The sequence below is a fragment of the Falco biarmicus genome, chromosome 11, assembly GCF_023638135.1.
Source record: "Falco biarmicus isolate bFalBia1 chromosome 11, bFalBia1.pri, whole genome shotgun sequence".
NCBI lineage: Eukaryota > Metazoa > Chordata > Aves > Falconiformes > Falconidae > Falco > Falco biarmicus.
In genome coordinates this window covers 22,027,363-22,041,111 of record NC_079298.1, presented here as the reverse complement: position 1 = coordinate 22,041,111, position 13,749 = coordinate 22,027,363, and the positions used below count along the sequence as shown (strand labels likewise).

The 13,749-nt window shown below is 44.1% G+C and overlaps 1 protein-coding gene across 3 annotated transcripts in view; it reads left to right on the top strand.

Moving 5' to 3' along the window:
* Positions 1-6,691: 6,691 nt before the first annotated feature.
* Positions 6,692-13,749, top strand: part of ARHGAP29 (Rho GTPase activating protein 29) — a 53,472-nt gene continuing 46,414 nt past the window's right edge. For all 3 annotated transcript variants that reach the window (XM_056356044.1, XM_056356043.1, XM_056356042.1), the window contains exons 1-2: positions 6,692-6,822; positions 9,606-9,951. In XM_056356044.1, coding sequence (XP_056212019.1) covers positions 9,690-9,951 — 262 coding nt within the window. In that variant the 5' untranslated portion in view covers positions 6,692-6,822; positions 9,606-9,689. The remainder of the gene's footprint in view (positions 6,823-9,605; positions 9,952-13,749) is intronic.

Here is a 13,749-nt window from a genome sequence, read left to right as displayed (position 1 = left end):
AGGATAGCTTGCTCTGTTACAATGAGAATGAGTCCTTTTTGGTCCTGACATACCAAATACTGACCATTAGTCATGCATAGAGGAACGTAGTTCATCACCTTTTCCTCCGTTGTATCTGAGCAGTCCCCTAGCAGCAGTTCAGATATACTCTTTAACATAGTCACTATGCTTCACATTCACCATGATCGCCTCAATTGTCTTTACTAGCAGGTATCAGCAATCTTTACTCTTGATTACACTACATACCATTAAACAGGGCTCACTTACACTCTTATGAAGATACCTATACTGAGAATAGCATATCTTGTTAATGAGTGCAGTATAAGGCAGGGGGTTTTGCCTATATAGTTGCGAACAACTAGGAATAGTTTTGGTTTAACTTTTTTTTTTTTTTTGCCTTCCAGAGGTGGGGGGAAAAAAACCCTGACAGAAAATATACATCATTGTATCTGAAACAGGTATGTTGGCATAAAACCTGAATATGCAACAGTTTCTTCCTGCACAAACTGTAACAGCTGAAGTATCAACCGTGCTAATCTTTAGCCGAGTCTCTTTTATTTGTCTAGGCTCCAACATAAAAATATGAACCCTGGCAACAAAACTGCACATGGAAGCCAAATAGAGTCTGTGAGACTAGCACAGAAAGCCCTGAGCCACAATGAGAAAAACTATTCCAGCTTCACCTAAAGCAGGTTGTGAGATCGCAGCTCCCTACCCCATCGCAAACCATTAGGCTTAGGTTCGCCAGCGCTGAGGCAAGCCATATTTGCCTGCTTGGCAAAATGATCCCAGTGAACTGGAAGACCTTTAACCACAGGGTTCTTTTAATCTGGATCTTTTTGTAAGGACCAGACTTGGACAATCATGCCACAACATCAGAGGCAGGAGAAGGAAGGACAAAGCAAAAGCATAGATCTGGAAGTAGAAACCACTTAATCACACGTAGTGCCTTTGATTGGTACTTAAGGACCTTACCTGCTCTCCTAGCCTGAAATACACTGTTCTCTCTGGCAAAGAAGTATTTTTAACTTACACTCCATTTTTCTCTGACAATAGTTATGAAACTGTGGAGGTTTCGGGGTTTTGTTTGCTACACTTGAATTGACTTACTGTTGTGTTAATAATTATGCAAATAGGAGAAGGAAAAGTTTCTACTCACAGTATTTTTTGTTTGGTTGGTTTTCATCTGATGTATCAAACACTTAAGCTACTAAAAACTATCAAGAACTTATAAAGGAACTTTTGCTTTACAGCTGAAAGCAGCAATCCTCAGCACTTTCAGAAGGATTTTGGCATGCTCCAGAGCAGCCAGAAAGAAACCCAGCGACAGGAGGAGGCCCCACAGCACCCTGCAGGCTCAGCATCCTGAAGACTTTCAGAACCCGGGTAACATTGTCTCTGTATCTTATAATCTACTTCCAACCCTTAATTCAAAACACAAAGCCAACAGAAGCTACATCACAACCCCCTTCTCCTGCAAGGCAAATCCAGCACTGACAGCTTTGCTTACCACCTCTCTCTCAGCTGGCAGGCGGTAACCCTGCTACCCAGAGCACATCAAACCAACAGCCGCCTGGCTGACAGCCTTTGGCAAGATACCACCTACAAGCAGTTCCCAGCCAAACCTCCTGTTCCCTGTAGAAACAGCCTGTTTCTCTGCTAACCTTTAATTGTTGGGCTTTCTCTCCCTTAAATCCAGCTGGTACCGGTACAGCAGGTGGGGCTAACAGAGCCAGGGTGGTTAGCTTCAGGCCTCCTGGCTCCCAAAGCAGCAGGTCGCTGTGCCGTAATTACTGTTGGTTAATAGTGTGTTTGGCAAGCTGCGAAGGTTCTGGAAGTTGTTTCCTTCATGCAGTCTTTCCTCTCATTCCTCACCACCCACTGTCCTCCCTGGCAATTGCTAGTTAAGGTGGAAGTTTTTTAAGAAACTGCTTGTTAAATGTTAGGAAATGGGGTGCTGCCCGTGCCAGTGGCAATCCTTTTCCCTGGAGAATTAGCAAATGGAGTTGTTCTGTGTCCAGTTGCATTTCTCACATCACACTTCTAGCCTTGCACCATTTTTGAGGAATACTTTATAATGGTATGTAGCTCATCCTGAGCAGGGCAGGATGTTATATAAACAGAGGAAAGACCAGGGAAAAAGGTTTAAATTAGATCAGTTGATATAACTGAAAAGAAAAAGCCAACAAGTTTTGGGGCATCGGGTTTGAAAATAACTGAGAATAACTGCTCTGCATTAGGCTAAATATCAGCTAGATCATCTGAGAGGAAAAAAACAGGGAATAATGGTGAAAAAGTGATTAACTCCTATAGAAAAGCATGGAGGGATTATCTCGGGGGTGAATTGTAATGAGCCATAAAACAAAAAATATGTTTTCTAAACCTGCTGAAGCTATGAACTTCATTTCCTTTGCTCATCTTCTGAAGTGTTTTGTGGTCTGCCTTGAAGATCAGGACTGAGAAGAGAAAGATGGCTGATCCCTGGGTAAGAAGCACGTCTGCAGGAGAGCATGTCTGCATGTCTCTATCAGTTGGCTCTGCAGGTTCATTCCAGTTCATAGTGGCTGCTGCAGTTTCACCCACGTAGCTCCCTTAAGGGCATTTGTTGCACTGGCTGAAATGTAGGATGTTCTAGGAAGTGCATATATGAATCTGGATATCTTGATGGGTTCTCAGGTAGGTGGGTGGCATTTATTAAAACCAAAATGGAGATCTCATGGGAGAAAAAAAAAAAATCTTTTATAAACCAGCAGTAGATGCAATGGGGCTGGGGTAACAATTTTGAGTTCTCTCAGACGTTATACAAATTATTTTCAGGTTTGACTTCTAGCTGTTCCTCATTGACTGTTCATTAAAACTTAAAATGTGTTTGTGGGCAGGGTTTTCTTTTACCAAAAATGTCACATTATTTCTTTTAACAGGAGCTGTGTCTTGAATTGTTTTCTGATATACCAGTGATGTTGGCCTTTTTGCAGGAGCCTGTATATAAGATTCTTGGAAAGAAATGGTTTATGTAAATACCTCTTGAGAGCAGAATCTGCTCGCTGGAATGTAAACAGAAGGTAGAAACTTCTACCAAGTTGCCTAAGTGATTTGTTTACCATTATTTACAGTGATGCTCTGTGTGTGGCTGGAATTGGGTTCCCTTCTCAGCTGTTGCTTCCCTTGCTGACTTGGCATTAACAGGAGTAACAAATATCCAGCTCTGTATTGAACTCTTATTGCTTGCAGTAAGCTGTATACTCATAATTTGTGTCTTACAACTAGTCTAGAATATTTAGCATCTCTGCAGATACTTAGTATAAAGACAGTATTTTGAAACTAATTTCTTAACAAATGTGACTTTCCCAGTTGTAGTTACATTAATGCTCTTACCTAGAAGTGTTTCTTTTCTTAACAGTGCTTGGAAGCTGCAGTGTAGAGCAGCTTTTGTTAGGCAGGCTTTTCCTTGGATTTCAAAGGGACTCTTGTGTGAGTAAAGTACTGTTCGACACTAAGAAGGGAGAAGCAGGTAGTTGGAGTTTACTCCATAGATTGTTTTTTTGATTGTTGGTTTTGTTCGGGTTTGTGGGTTTTTTTAAAGAGATGTGCTATAGTTTTTGTTCCACTGTGTACATATGCTCGATAGGAAAAAAACCACCTGTTAAAAGAATCACACAAGTGGCTCTTAATGACTTCGAGATTTCAATGGCTGCTCACAGGAAAATTCAGCATATTTAATGAAAACAAATTCTATTTTGGTGTCTCTTTTTGAAGAATACATTGTTGAGACACTGTACTATTTTTATTGCCCTGATCTTCACTATTTGCGTAATTACTGTTCATAGAACAAACTGAATGTTCACTCCAAGCAAACTATGATAGTTGAATGAAGTGCAGAAGAAGGGTGACTACAAAGGTAACTTTAACAACCTTTCATCTGCTCAACTTCTGTTGCTTCTCTGAAGCCCGCATTAGTGATGCTGTAGGTTATACTTGGCTGAAAGGGGGCATTAGCCCTGTAGACTAGCAAAGGATGACCAACATACAGTAGCTGTCAGACCTTTAATCCTCCTTCCAGTTATCTACTCCGGCAAAAGTTGCAAGCTGTGATGTACACGTAGCTTTTGTGCAAGCCGTATTTTCTTGAATGTAGATCTGTTATTTCCATTTCTCTTTCACATAATATTTTCCAAGGCAATTTAGGAGGTAGTCGACACTGTACAGTCTGGGACACGGTTGCAGCTGTTTTGTGCTAGTCTTGATTCAGGGGGAATCCAGAGGACTCTGTATTCAATTTGGCAGCCAAACTGAAAATGGGGAGGAAAAAAGCTCTAAACAACTAAAATGAAAAAGGAACGATTGTTTGTTTTACTTTGAGGAAACCCCAAAACTTAACATTCACATAATGTGGCAGATGTGGGCTCAAATCCTTTTTTCAAAAGATGTTTGAAGCTAGGCCTCCCACAATGTAGAACACTTTTATGTTTTAAATCAAAAGTGCCTGAAACAAAATATTCCAGAAGCATAAAAACATGTAATCCTAGCATTTCTATTTTTTGTCGCTTTCAGTTTGACCTCTGGAACTGATTTTTTAAATTTTTTTTTTCAAATAAATGATTCACCAAAATAAATTTGCTGAATTCTTGTATGGACACGTTAGCTTATGTGGGAGCCAAGATGGGAGAGAGAAGACTAACACACAGAGGGGCTGAAGCATGACAAAATGTATGTCTACTTCAGAAACAGTGAAAGGACTAGAGCTGGGTATATACTCAGAACAGCCGAGTTCATTATTCCTTGCCTTTTCTAAAAAGTGCCTAGGAATGGTGTAATTATGGCAAGATAAAGTCACTTCTGTTTTCAAAAAGAGTATCTGTAAGGAAGAGAGAGTCTGCTGTAGGTGTGTGCTTTGCTTTCTAACAAAGGTTTGGCAGACCAAATAGTATCCATTGCTTTGTATTCTATCTATTGATAAGTATAGGTGGAATTGCTTGTTTATCTTTTTTATTGTTGTTGGACACTTACCTAATGGTTTCAATGACTTTTCCCACAATAAACCTTTAATACTTTTTCTGATGATGTGATTGTTGATTGTACTATTTAACTCACATTCCCTACCTTAGTTCCTTGCTTTCACGTTAAATTAGTTTACAATTGTTTGCTCTGGCCTGATTTTGACATCTGCTGGACCAATTACCTGAATGATCAAAATCTTTCTGAATCTCAGGGCATTGTTTTCTTTGTTTGCTTTTCTCCATACTTAGGAGGCTTGAAGAATTTATGACGTTTACCAGATTTCTAAATTTACATCACATTTTATTTAGGATTTTTTTTAAGGTGAAGTTACTGAACAGTGCTTAACATTGACAGTAGAGATAAGTAATGTCACAACTTGTTTTAGTTTAGTTGCTTAGTTTCAGGCTCTATAAATTCCAAAAGAAACGGAATAAAATTCTTCAATAGAAGAAATTACGGCAGGTATGGAAAGGAAGAAAGGACCAAGGAAACGGCTGGTATTCTGACACAGAATCCTGAATGGGTAGTGTGCTGGAGTGCCTGGGGAAGGAGATTGGAGCAAGGATGGGGAATTTCAAGGTGTAAAGCCTGAAACTGCCAGGGTGGAGGGACTGGGCTAAGAAGCATATGTTGGTTGGGGGCTTTGATATGTCATTGAAAGCATGTCCCAGTCCAGGGCTTGTGCATCAGGTCTAAGATTGCTGAATTGAAATGGCCTTTTATTAGTTGAGGAATAGTGTGTGGGTTCATAGTTCCTGCCTCTGGAAAAAGCGCTGCTGCCACCAGTAGCTGAGCTGATATACAAATGTCTGTGCAGAGGTCTAAAGGTCCTGATGCTGCTGGGAACTGTTGGAGTTTCTGTACGATGCTGCAAATTTCTGCTTTTCCAACTTCTTTTCCTTCTTAACCAGACAAAAGCGCATATATGTGCTCTTGCAACTGAACTCAGAAGCTAAATTACGCCAGACCTTGGGCTGCCTGGGCAGCTGCCCCGCTCCCCTCCCGGGGGTGCAGTCTGACCCTGCTGCGTTCCGGGTTGGTCACGGCGCTCGCTGTCCCGAGGTGGCCAACAGGGCTCACCCAGAGAGAAAGGCGAGCCGAGCGCTAGCGGCCAGGCACGCGTGTCTGCGGGCTCTCCCCCGCCCGTGGCCGCGCCGGGAGCTGCAGCGGGGCGCAGGCTGCCCGCAGGCGCAGGGTGGGGGGCTCCGCGCGGAACGCGCTCTCCCCGCGGCCGCAGCCTTTGTTTCTCGCTGGGAAAATCCCTTGAGAGCAAACCCCATCCGCCGCACACGCCGCAGCCGCAGTTCGGACTTTGCCGGGCCGCTGGAGCCTGTTTTGCGGGCGCCAGCCGCCCCTGTGCGGCCCCTGTCCCGCAGCGCGCCCGGCGGTGCCCAGCCCCCTCCCGGCGGCGGCGCGGGCTGCGCCTGGCGCTGAGGCGGCGGCACCGCGGCCGTGCGGAGCCCCCCGCCGGCTGGCTGCGGGAGGGCGGATCCGCCTGCCCGCGTCCCGCCGGCCACCGTGCGGCCCATCGGCCCGATCCCGCCGGGCCGCGTCCCCGCCCCGCACCGTGCGAGCGGCCGCGCTGCCCCGGTGCCGCGGGAGGGGGGCGGGAGGGGGGCGGGCCCCGCGCAGAGCCCCGCCCAGCGGCGCGCGGCCGGCCAACGGCGGCCCCCGGCCGTGGGGGGGCGGTGCCGGGAGCGGCGGCGACCCTGGGGGCGGCGGCGCGGTCCGCGCGGTGGGGAGGGCGCTCCATGGGCAGCGGGCCGGGTGTGCGGAGGGCCCGCGGCGGCCCGGCTGCTGCCTGCGCTCGGTCGCCGCGCTCCGGTAAGGGCTGTCGCTGGCGGAGCTGGGACGCGCCGCGGCGGGCGAGGCGGGGGGGAGGGGGCGTCGCCTGTTGCCGCCGGGAGGAGCCGCGAGTGAGCGCGGGGCAGGGCGGCCGCGAGCGGACGGGGGAGCGGGGGCAGCCGGAGGGCCAGGCGCCCCCTTCCCGCGCCCGTCGGGGCCCCGGTGCGGGCGTCGCCCCTCCGGGCACACCTCAGCGGCCGGCGGGCTCGGCGGAGCGGTACCGGGCGGCGGCGGGCCCGCCCCGCCCCTCACGCGGTCTCCCGGTGGCGCCCCCGCGGCCTCTGCCCGCTACCTGCCGCGCCGGGCGGCCGTGGGGAGCGCGGCGGCGGAGGCCGGGCGGCGGCGGGAATGCGCGGCGGGGGCAGGGCGGGGCCCCGACCCCTGCCTGGGGTGTACGGGAGCGGCCCTGCCCGCGGCCACGGGGCTGGCGGCGGCCGAGAGACGTGGCCCCTTCGGGAGCGTCTTCTCCCCCCGCCCCGCCGGGGAAATTGTGCTGGGAGAGCAAATTTCTGGAATATCTGGCGCTTTTACTTTTTTTTTTTCCTTTTTCTGTCGGGACTGGCAATGGCTCGCTCTTAACCAGAGGAGTCTGGAGGCGGTTATAGAAAAGCTGGTGGACGCTTCTCGTTTTGGAAGCCAGAGTCTCCTGAAGAAATATGAAACACGTCCCAGTAATGAAAGGCATGTGTGCTGTGAGGGAGCCCCCCGCCCCCGCGGGCGGAAGGGTTAATCCTTGCGAGGGAAAGGTGCTTGTGCCGAGCTGCAGCCCTGCTTCTGCTGGCGCTGTGCAGTAAAGGCTTCTCTCCAGATTTCCCCCATTCGGAACCCTTTGGCGTAACTTCGGTAGTTTTCAAAGCGGTGGTATTAGGGTGCTCTTTGTTGCTCATCTGAATTAAAAAAAAAAAAAAATAAATAAATGCAGTGGTTCTAAAGGTGGCATGAGAAGTGCGGACTTGCTACGGGAACAGGTCTAACACATCGTGCTGCTTAGAATTGATTCTGAAGCTGGCCAGACTTAAAAGAGGCATGCCTTTTAAATAATATGAAAATCTCCGTCCCGATATAAATAGATATCACGCTTGTTAAAAGGAGAGAGGGTTATGTGGCTGTTTTTGCTGTAATTGCAAGGCGGAACTGCAAAGTAGCTTTGTAGCCATGAGAATTACATGTGGGAACAGAAGAAACTTACTTAAACATTATGTTTAATGTAAACCTCACTTCAGTCTATTTGAGGTGTTTGGAATTGCTTAGTTATCTGCAATATTTATATGGTCTCATGTGTGCTCTTATAGGTACTGACTTTAAACAGTAAACAGAAATTAAAGCAGTTAATTTGCGTTAAATTCTGAAGTTTTCTTCCCCCTCCCCCAGCACAGTCTCGGGAAGCCCTGCCAGATTAATTACAAAAACAACTGCTGTGACCACGTTTCCTCAGATATTTTTAAATTGCAAAGTGAAATAAAGCAGCAATAATGGAAAAATAATTGAAGTGCATTAGAACAAAGCCTGTTGAAATACATAGCGGGAGTGTTTATGATGTTAAAGGTTCTACATCTTCAGTTGGTCTAAAAAATTGCAAACATATGCAAGATGACCTGTTTCAGCCTGCGTTTTTAGTTTAGAAGTAATAACTTTTATTTTTTGCTAAAAATAGTCGAATTTGGGATTTTGCTGCAGATATGTCTGCAACCCCAGTTAACTTTTTAGCTGTCACGTTCCACTTTGGGGTTTTTTTCCCTGTAGTGTTGACCATATAGTGTAAACATCGAGAATTTCTCCTGGTGTTGAGAGAATAATAGCAGGCATTGTGTGAGCTGCTGGAACCATACCTGACTCTGCCACCTGGAGTTTGCTGCTTTGAAATGAATCGCTTAACCTGACATGGGGAAGTCTGCAGTAGCATTCTTTTTTTTTTTTTTTTTTTTTTTTTTTTTTTTTCCTCTGAACGAAAGGAATGCAGGTAGTTGTTAGTTATACCAGTATCATCTCCCCCAAATCTGTGCATTTCTGTGGTGGGACTTTTAAGGTGTACTAAAGCAGAGCAACACCCTTCAAGATAACTGCACTGAGACTTGCAGATGAACTTTGATTCTAAAATATTTTTAAATCTTTTCACTTTTCTATGTCTTTCTTTTGATTGCCTTCCATATTAAAAAATAGCAGGCTGAAAAAGCCCATATAAGTTCTTTCAGGATGTTTTCCTTTCTGAGACAAACTGTGAAAAGCCACAGTTTCTTGCTCGGCACAATCTACACAAAGAAAATTCATCCTATCAGATCAAGGCTGTCTATTATCTTAAGAGACAGGATGCGAACAGAGCTTGGTGGTTGATGCGAGCAGGGATATTGCTTATGGTCTATATCACATCAAGTGTTTTTGCAGTTGTATTCAGTCGTAGTACATCTAATGGTAAAGAGCAAGTCTCGAGGTAAATGTAAAAAAACATGTTTCTTAAGCTTCCAGAATAAATATTCAGGGAAGAAGCTTTTCTCATGAAATGAGTGTGCATCGTAATTAGCTTTTGAAATTATTTCTGCATACCATTGATTTTTATGCACACTGTATCTGCTGTACGAATTTAAATAACTTCAAATAGTCAAAAACCTTTATAATACTTCAGTTAAGCATTGTAATGTAAAGCAGTATCATCTCAAAAGAAGTTTTGGATCATGTCAGTACAAAAGTATTACATAATGTGTATTTCTACATTAATGAGCTTTTTTCTTTCTCTTCCATCTCCTTCTCTCCCCTTAATTTTTAAGGGTTTCATCTTTGGCTTGTCAAATGGACAGTAAGCAACACTGAGTGTTAACCGTGAGAGCTCTATAAGCACAGCGGCTGCTGGGATGTTGCGACAGAACGGTGGAAGTAACAAGCGTGGTTTGGGATTAGCCCGACTGTCTACCTCCAACTTCTTCACCATCTCTAATTCAGGAAATTGGGGAATGGGGCGCAGCACCAAGAGCAGCTCTCTGAGCAGCATTAGCTCCAACTCTGACTGCTATGATAATCCTGTTGTGGATCCGGAATACATCATGCAACTGGTGAATGATGTCAGAAAATTTGCAGATGTGCTACTCTATTTGAAGGAAGCCATTCTTTCAGAAGGTGTGTCAGTTGTTCTTAATTCTTAGACTTTCTGAAATTGTCACAACTCCATTCATATGCCTTTACTGTGGTTATTCGCCCTTGCCCTTTACCTTCCCCCTTTATCCTCCCTTTCTTCCCCCTTCCCCTCCCCCAGCGTGATGATGACGGGAAATGGTGGTAGTTTGGGTTCTCTATTTCCTCATCAGAACACTGTGCAATCTGTTTCATAATCATAACAAGGGAAAATAGGCTTTTAGCAGACTTCTAGGCCGCTGCTAGAAGCTGGTGAGACCATCCCCTAATTCGTTTTTAACCACCTGAATGTTTTTTATAATTCCAAAGAATTCTGTTAATATTTTGGGTATGTTTGAGTCTTCTAGGCTGTTTTGGTTTGGTTTTTGAAAGTCTTATATGCCAGCAGTTTGAGTTTTAAGGTAAATTGTAACTCGTAGCACTTTCTTCCTCTACGAGGTAAGTGTTTACCATCTTCTGCCAGCAGGTGGAAACTGCAAATTTTCTTGCTTATGGGGAGTGTATGTTATTGTGTGTTGCTGCTCCTTTAGGGAAATGTATTAGTCCATTTTTGGTCATCAGCAGGAAAGCTTTTTATTATATTTCTACAGAAATGTAGAATTACAGTGTTAATAGCTGAAATGACATCCAGAGCAGTTACGTACAAGATGGCCTGAGGGCTGAGCATTTGTGTTTCAGGTGAGTCTGCACACAGCTGAAATACCTCGGCCAAAAGGTGTGAGCAGATTTTAACAGAACAATAATTTCAGACTAGTGATCACTTTGTGTCCATAGTGGTTTTCCTGAGCACACAAGATAAGCAGAGTTGCTTGCGAGGTGGGATGTCTGGTGCCTACTAACACTGAAATGGGCATCCTGTAGGAAGGGACTATCAAAATAATGAAGTGTTGCAGTTTGCTACGCAGCAGTTGTTAATTAAGGTTCAGTTTAAAACTTTGGACTCAGAAGATCTGAAAAACTAATATGAAAGATAGGAATTGTCATCTTGTTTTATGCTATGTTATGGAATTAATTGGTGAAACAGTGTTGTTCATTTAAAGGATTGTTAATTTATAAAGGAGAGATGTTTGTTTTCCACAGTTGGGAGTGTTCTTTTTTTACCTCTGTCCGCAAAAGTGTCTCATAATATAGTGAATTCTGTGATATTGGACTTGCTTGCTGCTGGATGGAGACAACCTCCTAGAAGCTGCATAGTTTGGATTGCTTTTTTCCATCTTATTTGTCTTTGGAAGTGTTTACAGTTGTCTGACCAAAAATTAACGAAAACTTACTAAAGTGATTGGGCGGATTTCTTCCATGTAAAATTCTGGCTTGTAATGCTTGTAGAGTACCCCCATCCTGAAATTAGTTATATGAATTATTCCAAGGTGGAATCAATTGCAGGGATAGGAAATCAATTCTTTCCTTTTTGGACAGCATTTATCTATTAACTTGATGTAGATTTTATTGAATAGTAAAACTTTGCTCTGAAGTTTATGAAATGAGAACTAAAAATGAATTTAGCTAGTAGCTACAAAAAATAATTTTGATGCGTATACGTTGCGTATATCTACAAGCAATTCAGAGGTGGCAAATGTAAGTGGTGCAGTGGGCTTGCGGCAGTGAGCTGTTGTATTTGCCTGGCAAATGTTCCTAGAGCCTGCTGTAGGTCTTTCAGCTTCTGACCACTATTCCCTCAGCTTCTACATCTACTGTTAGTCGTCGTATTGCTGCTTTGGCAGACCTGTCTAAACTCCCTTTGTGTGCACAGTGGCTTCAGTCTCAACACACAGCTCCCTTTTAGCCAGGGCTGGCCAGTCTGCTGCTGGGGTCTGCATCAGTAGGTAGGCTGGTTCCAGTGGGTGCGTGCCGTGCATTTTGTACCGATGGTTATATTCCCTGCTGTTCTTATCTGAGCTGCCTTGGAAGAGCCTAACAGTTACTCACCTACAGTTCACTTCACATTCTCCTGACGTAGTGATACTATCTTGGATGAAAAATCTAAGCTGTTTTGGATTGTAACCTGTATTCATGTCTAAACTAGATTGTAAGTGCCTTTGCCTTATAGACTGTGTTTTGTGCAGTACCAATGCAAGTCAATATGTAACCCGAAAAATAAGCTGAGATCTCTTTTAAGGGCAGTGTTATATAACTGGTTTTCTGTAGACTTAAAGGCTATTGCTCTTTGCTTTACTTATACTAATATAATTTAATTTCTTACAGTAGTCTCATTGTCATAATGCTGAATAAATTTTGGCTACAACTTTTCAGTAAAGGTAAACCCAGGATTGTAACGTTATTTTCAGACTCTCACCTAACAATGTTGTATAAACTAAAATCTAAAACACTTGGGATCTCCTTGCTTGGCACCAAGTAAGAAACTTGTTTCTTAATGATACTTCACATAAAAACCCCAAAACATCTCCACCCTCCACCCACCTCCCAACCCACCCCCCAAACAGCCCACTCCAGACCCACAAACAAAAAACCCTCTGAATATAACTGCAGAGATGAAAGGTTTGTCAGCTGTTTGGACATGAGGGAGCTGCAGTTGCCTCTTGTGTGGAATGAAAAAACATCTGTTCCATACACTTCAGTTCTTGCTGTGTTTTTTTAAATTCCCTTTTGAATGTAGGCATTGTGCTCACTGGATATAACTATCAGTTATTGGCAATCCAACTTGAGGCATAAGATCAAGATACTTTATCAATGTCCTCGTTAAAGAAGAGGTCTGAGCATTTTTTGAACCCACATCAATGAATGTAGTGCTGTTTCGCAAGAAATTTTTTATTTAATTCTACTTGATGACAGGCTGAACTTGTAGGGGTTGAAATGCAGAGTTAGCGCAACAGTCTCCTGGTACAGTTTTCAGTTAAATTTCCAGATGAGTAGAATTGTATCATATGGCTGATATTAGTGAGGATCGTTGCATTATCATCATCTTTTTGATGACTGAAAGGTCATCTTCATTTGTAGCGTTTGTACTTTCTGAGGTCAGAGATAATTGAAATACGTTGAGAAGACTGAAAATAAGTCAATCACCTTTCTGATAAGAAGAAAATTAAAACAGTTTCTCAGAAATCTCTGCCTGGAAGCCCATACTTGAGACTGTATGTTGAATTAATACCTCGAAGACTCAGATCATTGCCTGCAATCTGTGCTACTCTTAAGACTGTTCATTTCAGTTTTCAGCTTTTTTGATGGCATTCTGTACTCTTCATGTAACTTGGGTTTAGTTGTTATTTCTCTTTTAATGTACACCTGAAGTACAAACTATTAAGACATAGTGGCTTGAAAGGTGGTGAGTTTTGTCTGTGTTTTGCGTTCCAGTAATAACTTTTTAGCTATAGGTTGAGAGTGTGAGATTAATTGTTGCCTTCAGCTTGCACTCCTCTTGGAAAACTAGGACATGCAGTGAAGTACAATCTAAAGGCTGGATCGATCTGTGATCTTCAGAGGTAGTGGCACTCCAGAAGTAGATTCCATGGTAGAAAATGTTTTGGGGTCTGAGAAGTTCTTTGCCTCCCACAGAGACTTGCTGAGGGCTTAACAGCCTGGCAGTAGTATTGAAAATTCAGAAGTATTTAAAGCGTGTGAGGCATACTTAAGGTAAATCCTGTAACTAGAAGAGGTTAATTCTTGTTCCAAAGCAGGGGTTTAATGGGTCTACAAGTAAGCACTGTTGAATTTTGAGGCTGGGTGACTTCCACATGCACAATATGGCCTCCTGGAGGACAGGAGATAGGGGGCAACTGCTATATACTGTCCTATCTTTTCAAAAGGTAAGAATGCCTATACCTCATA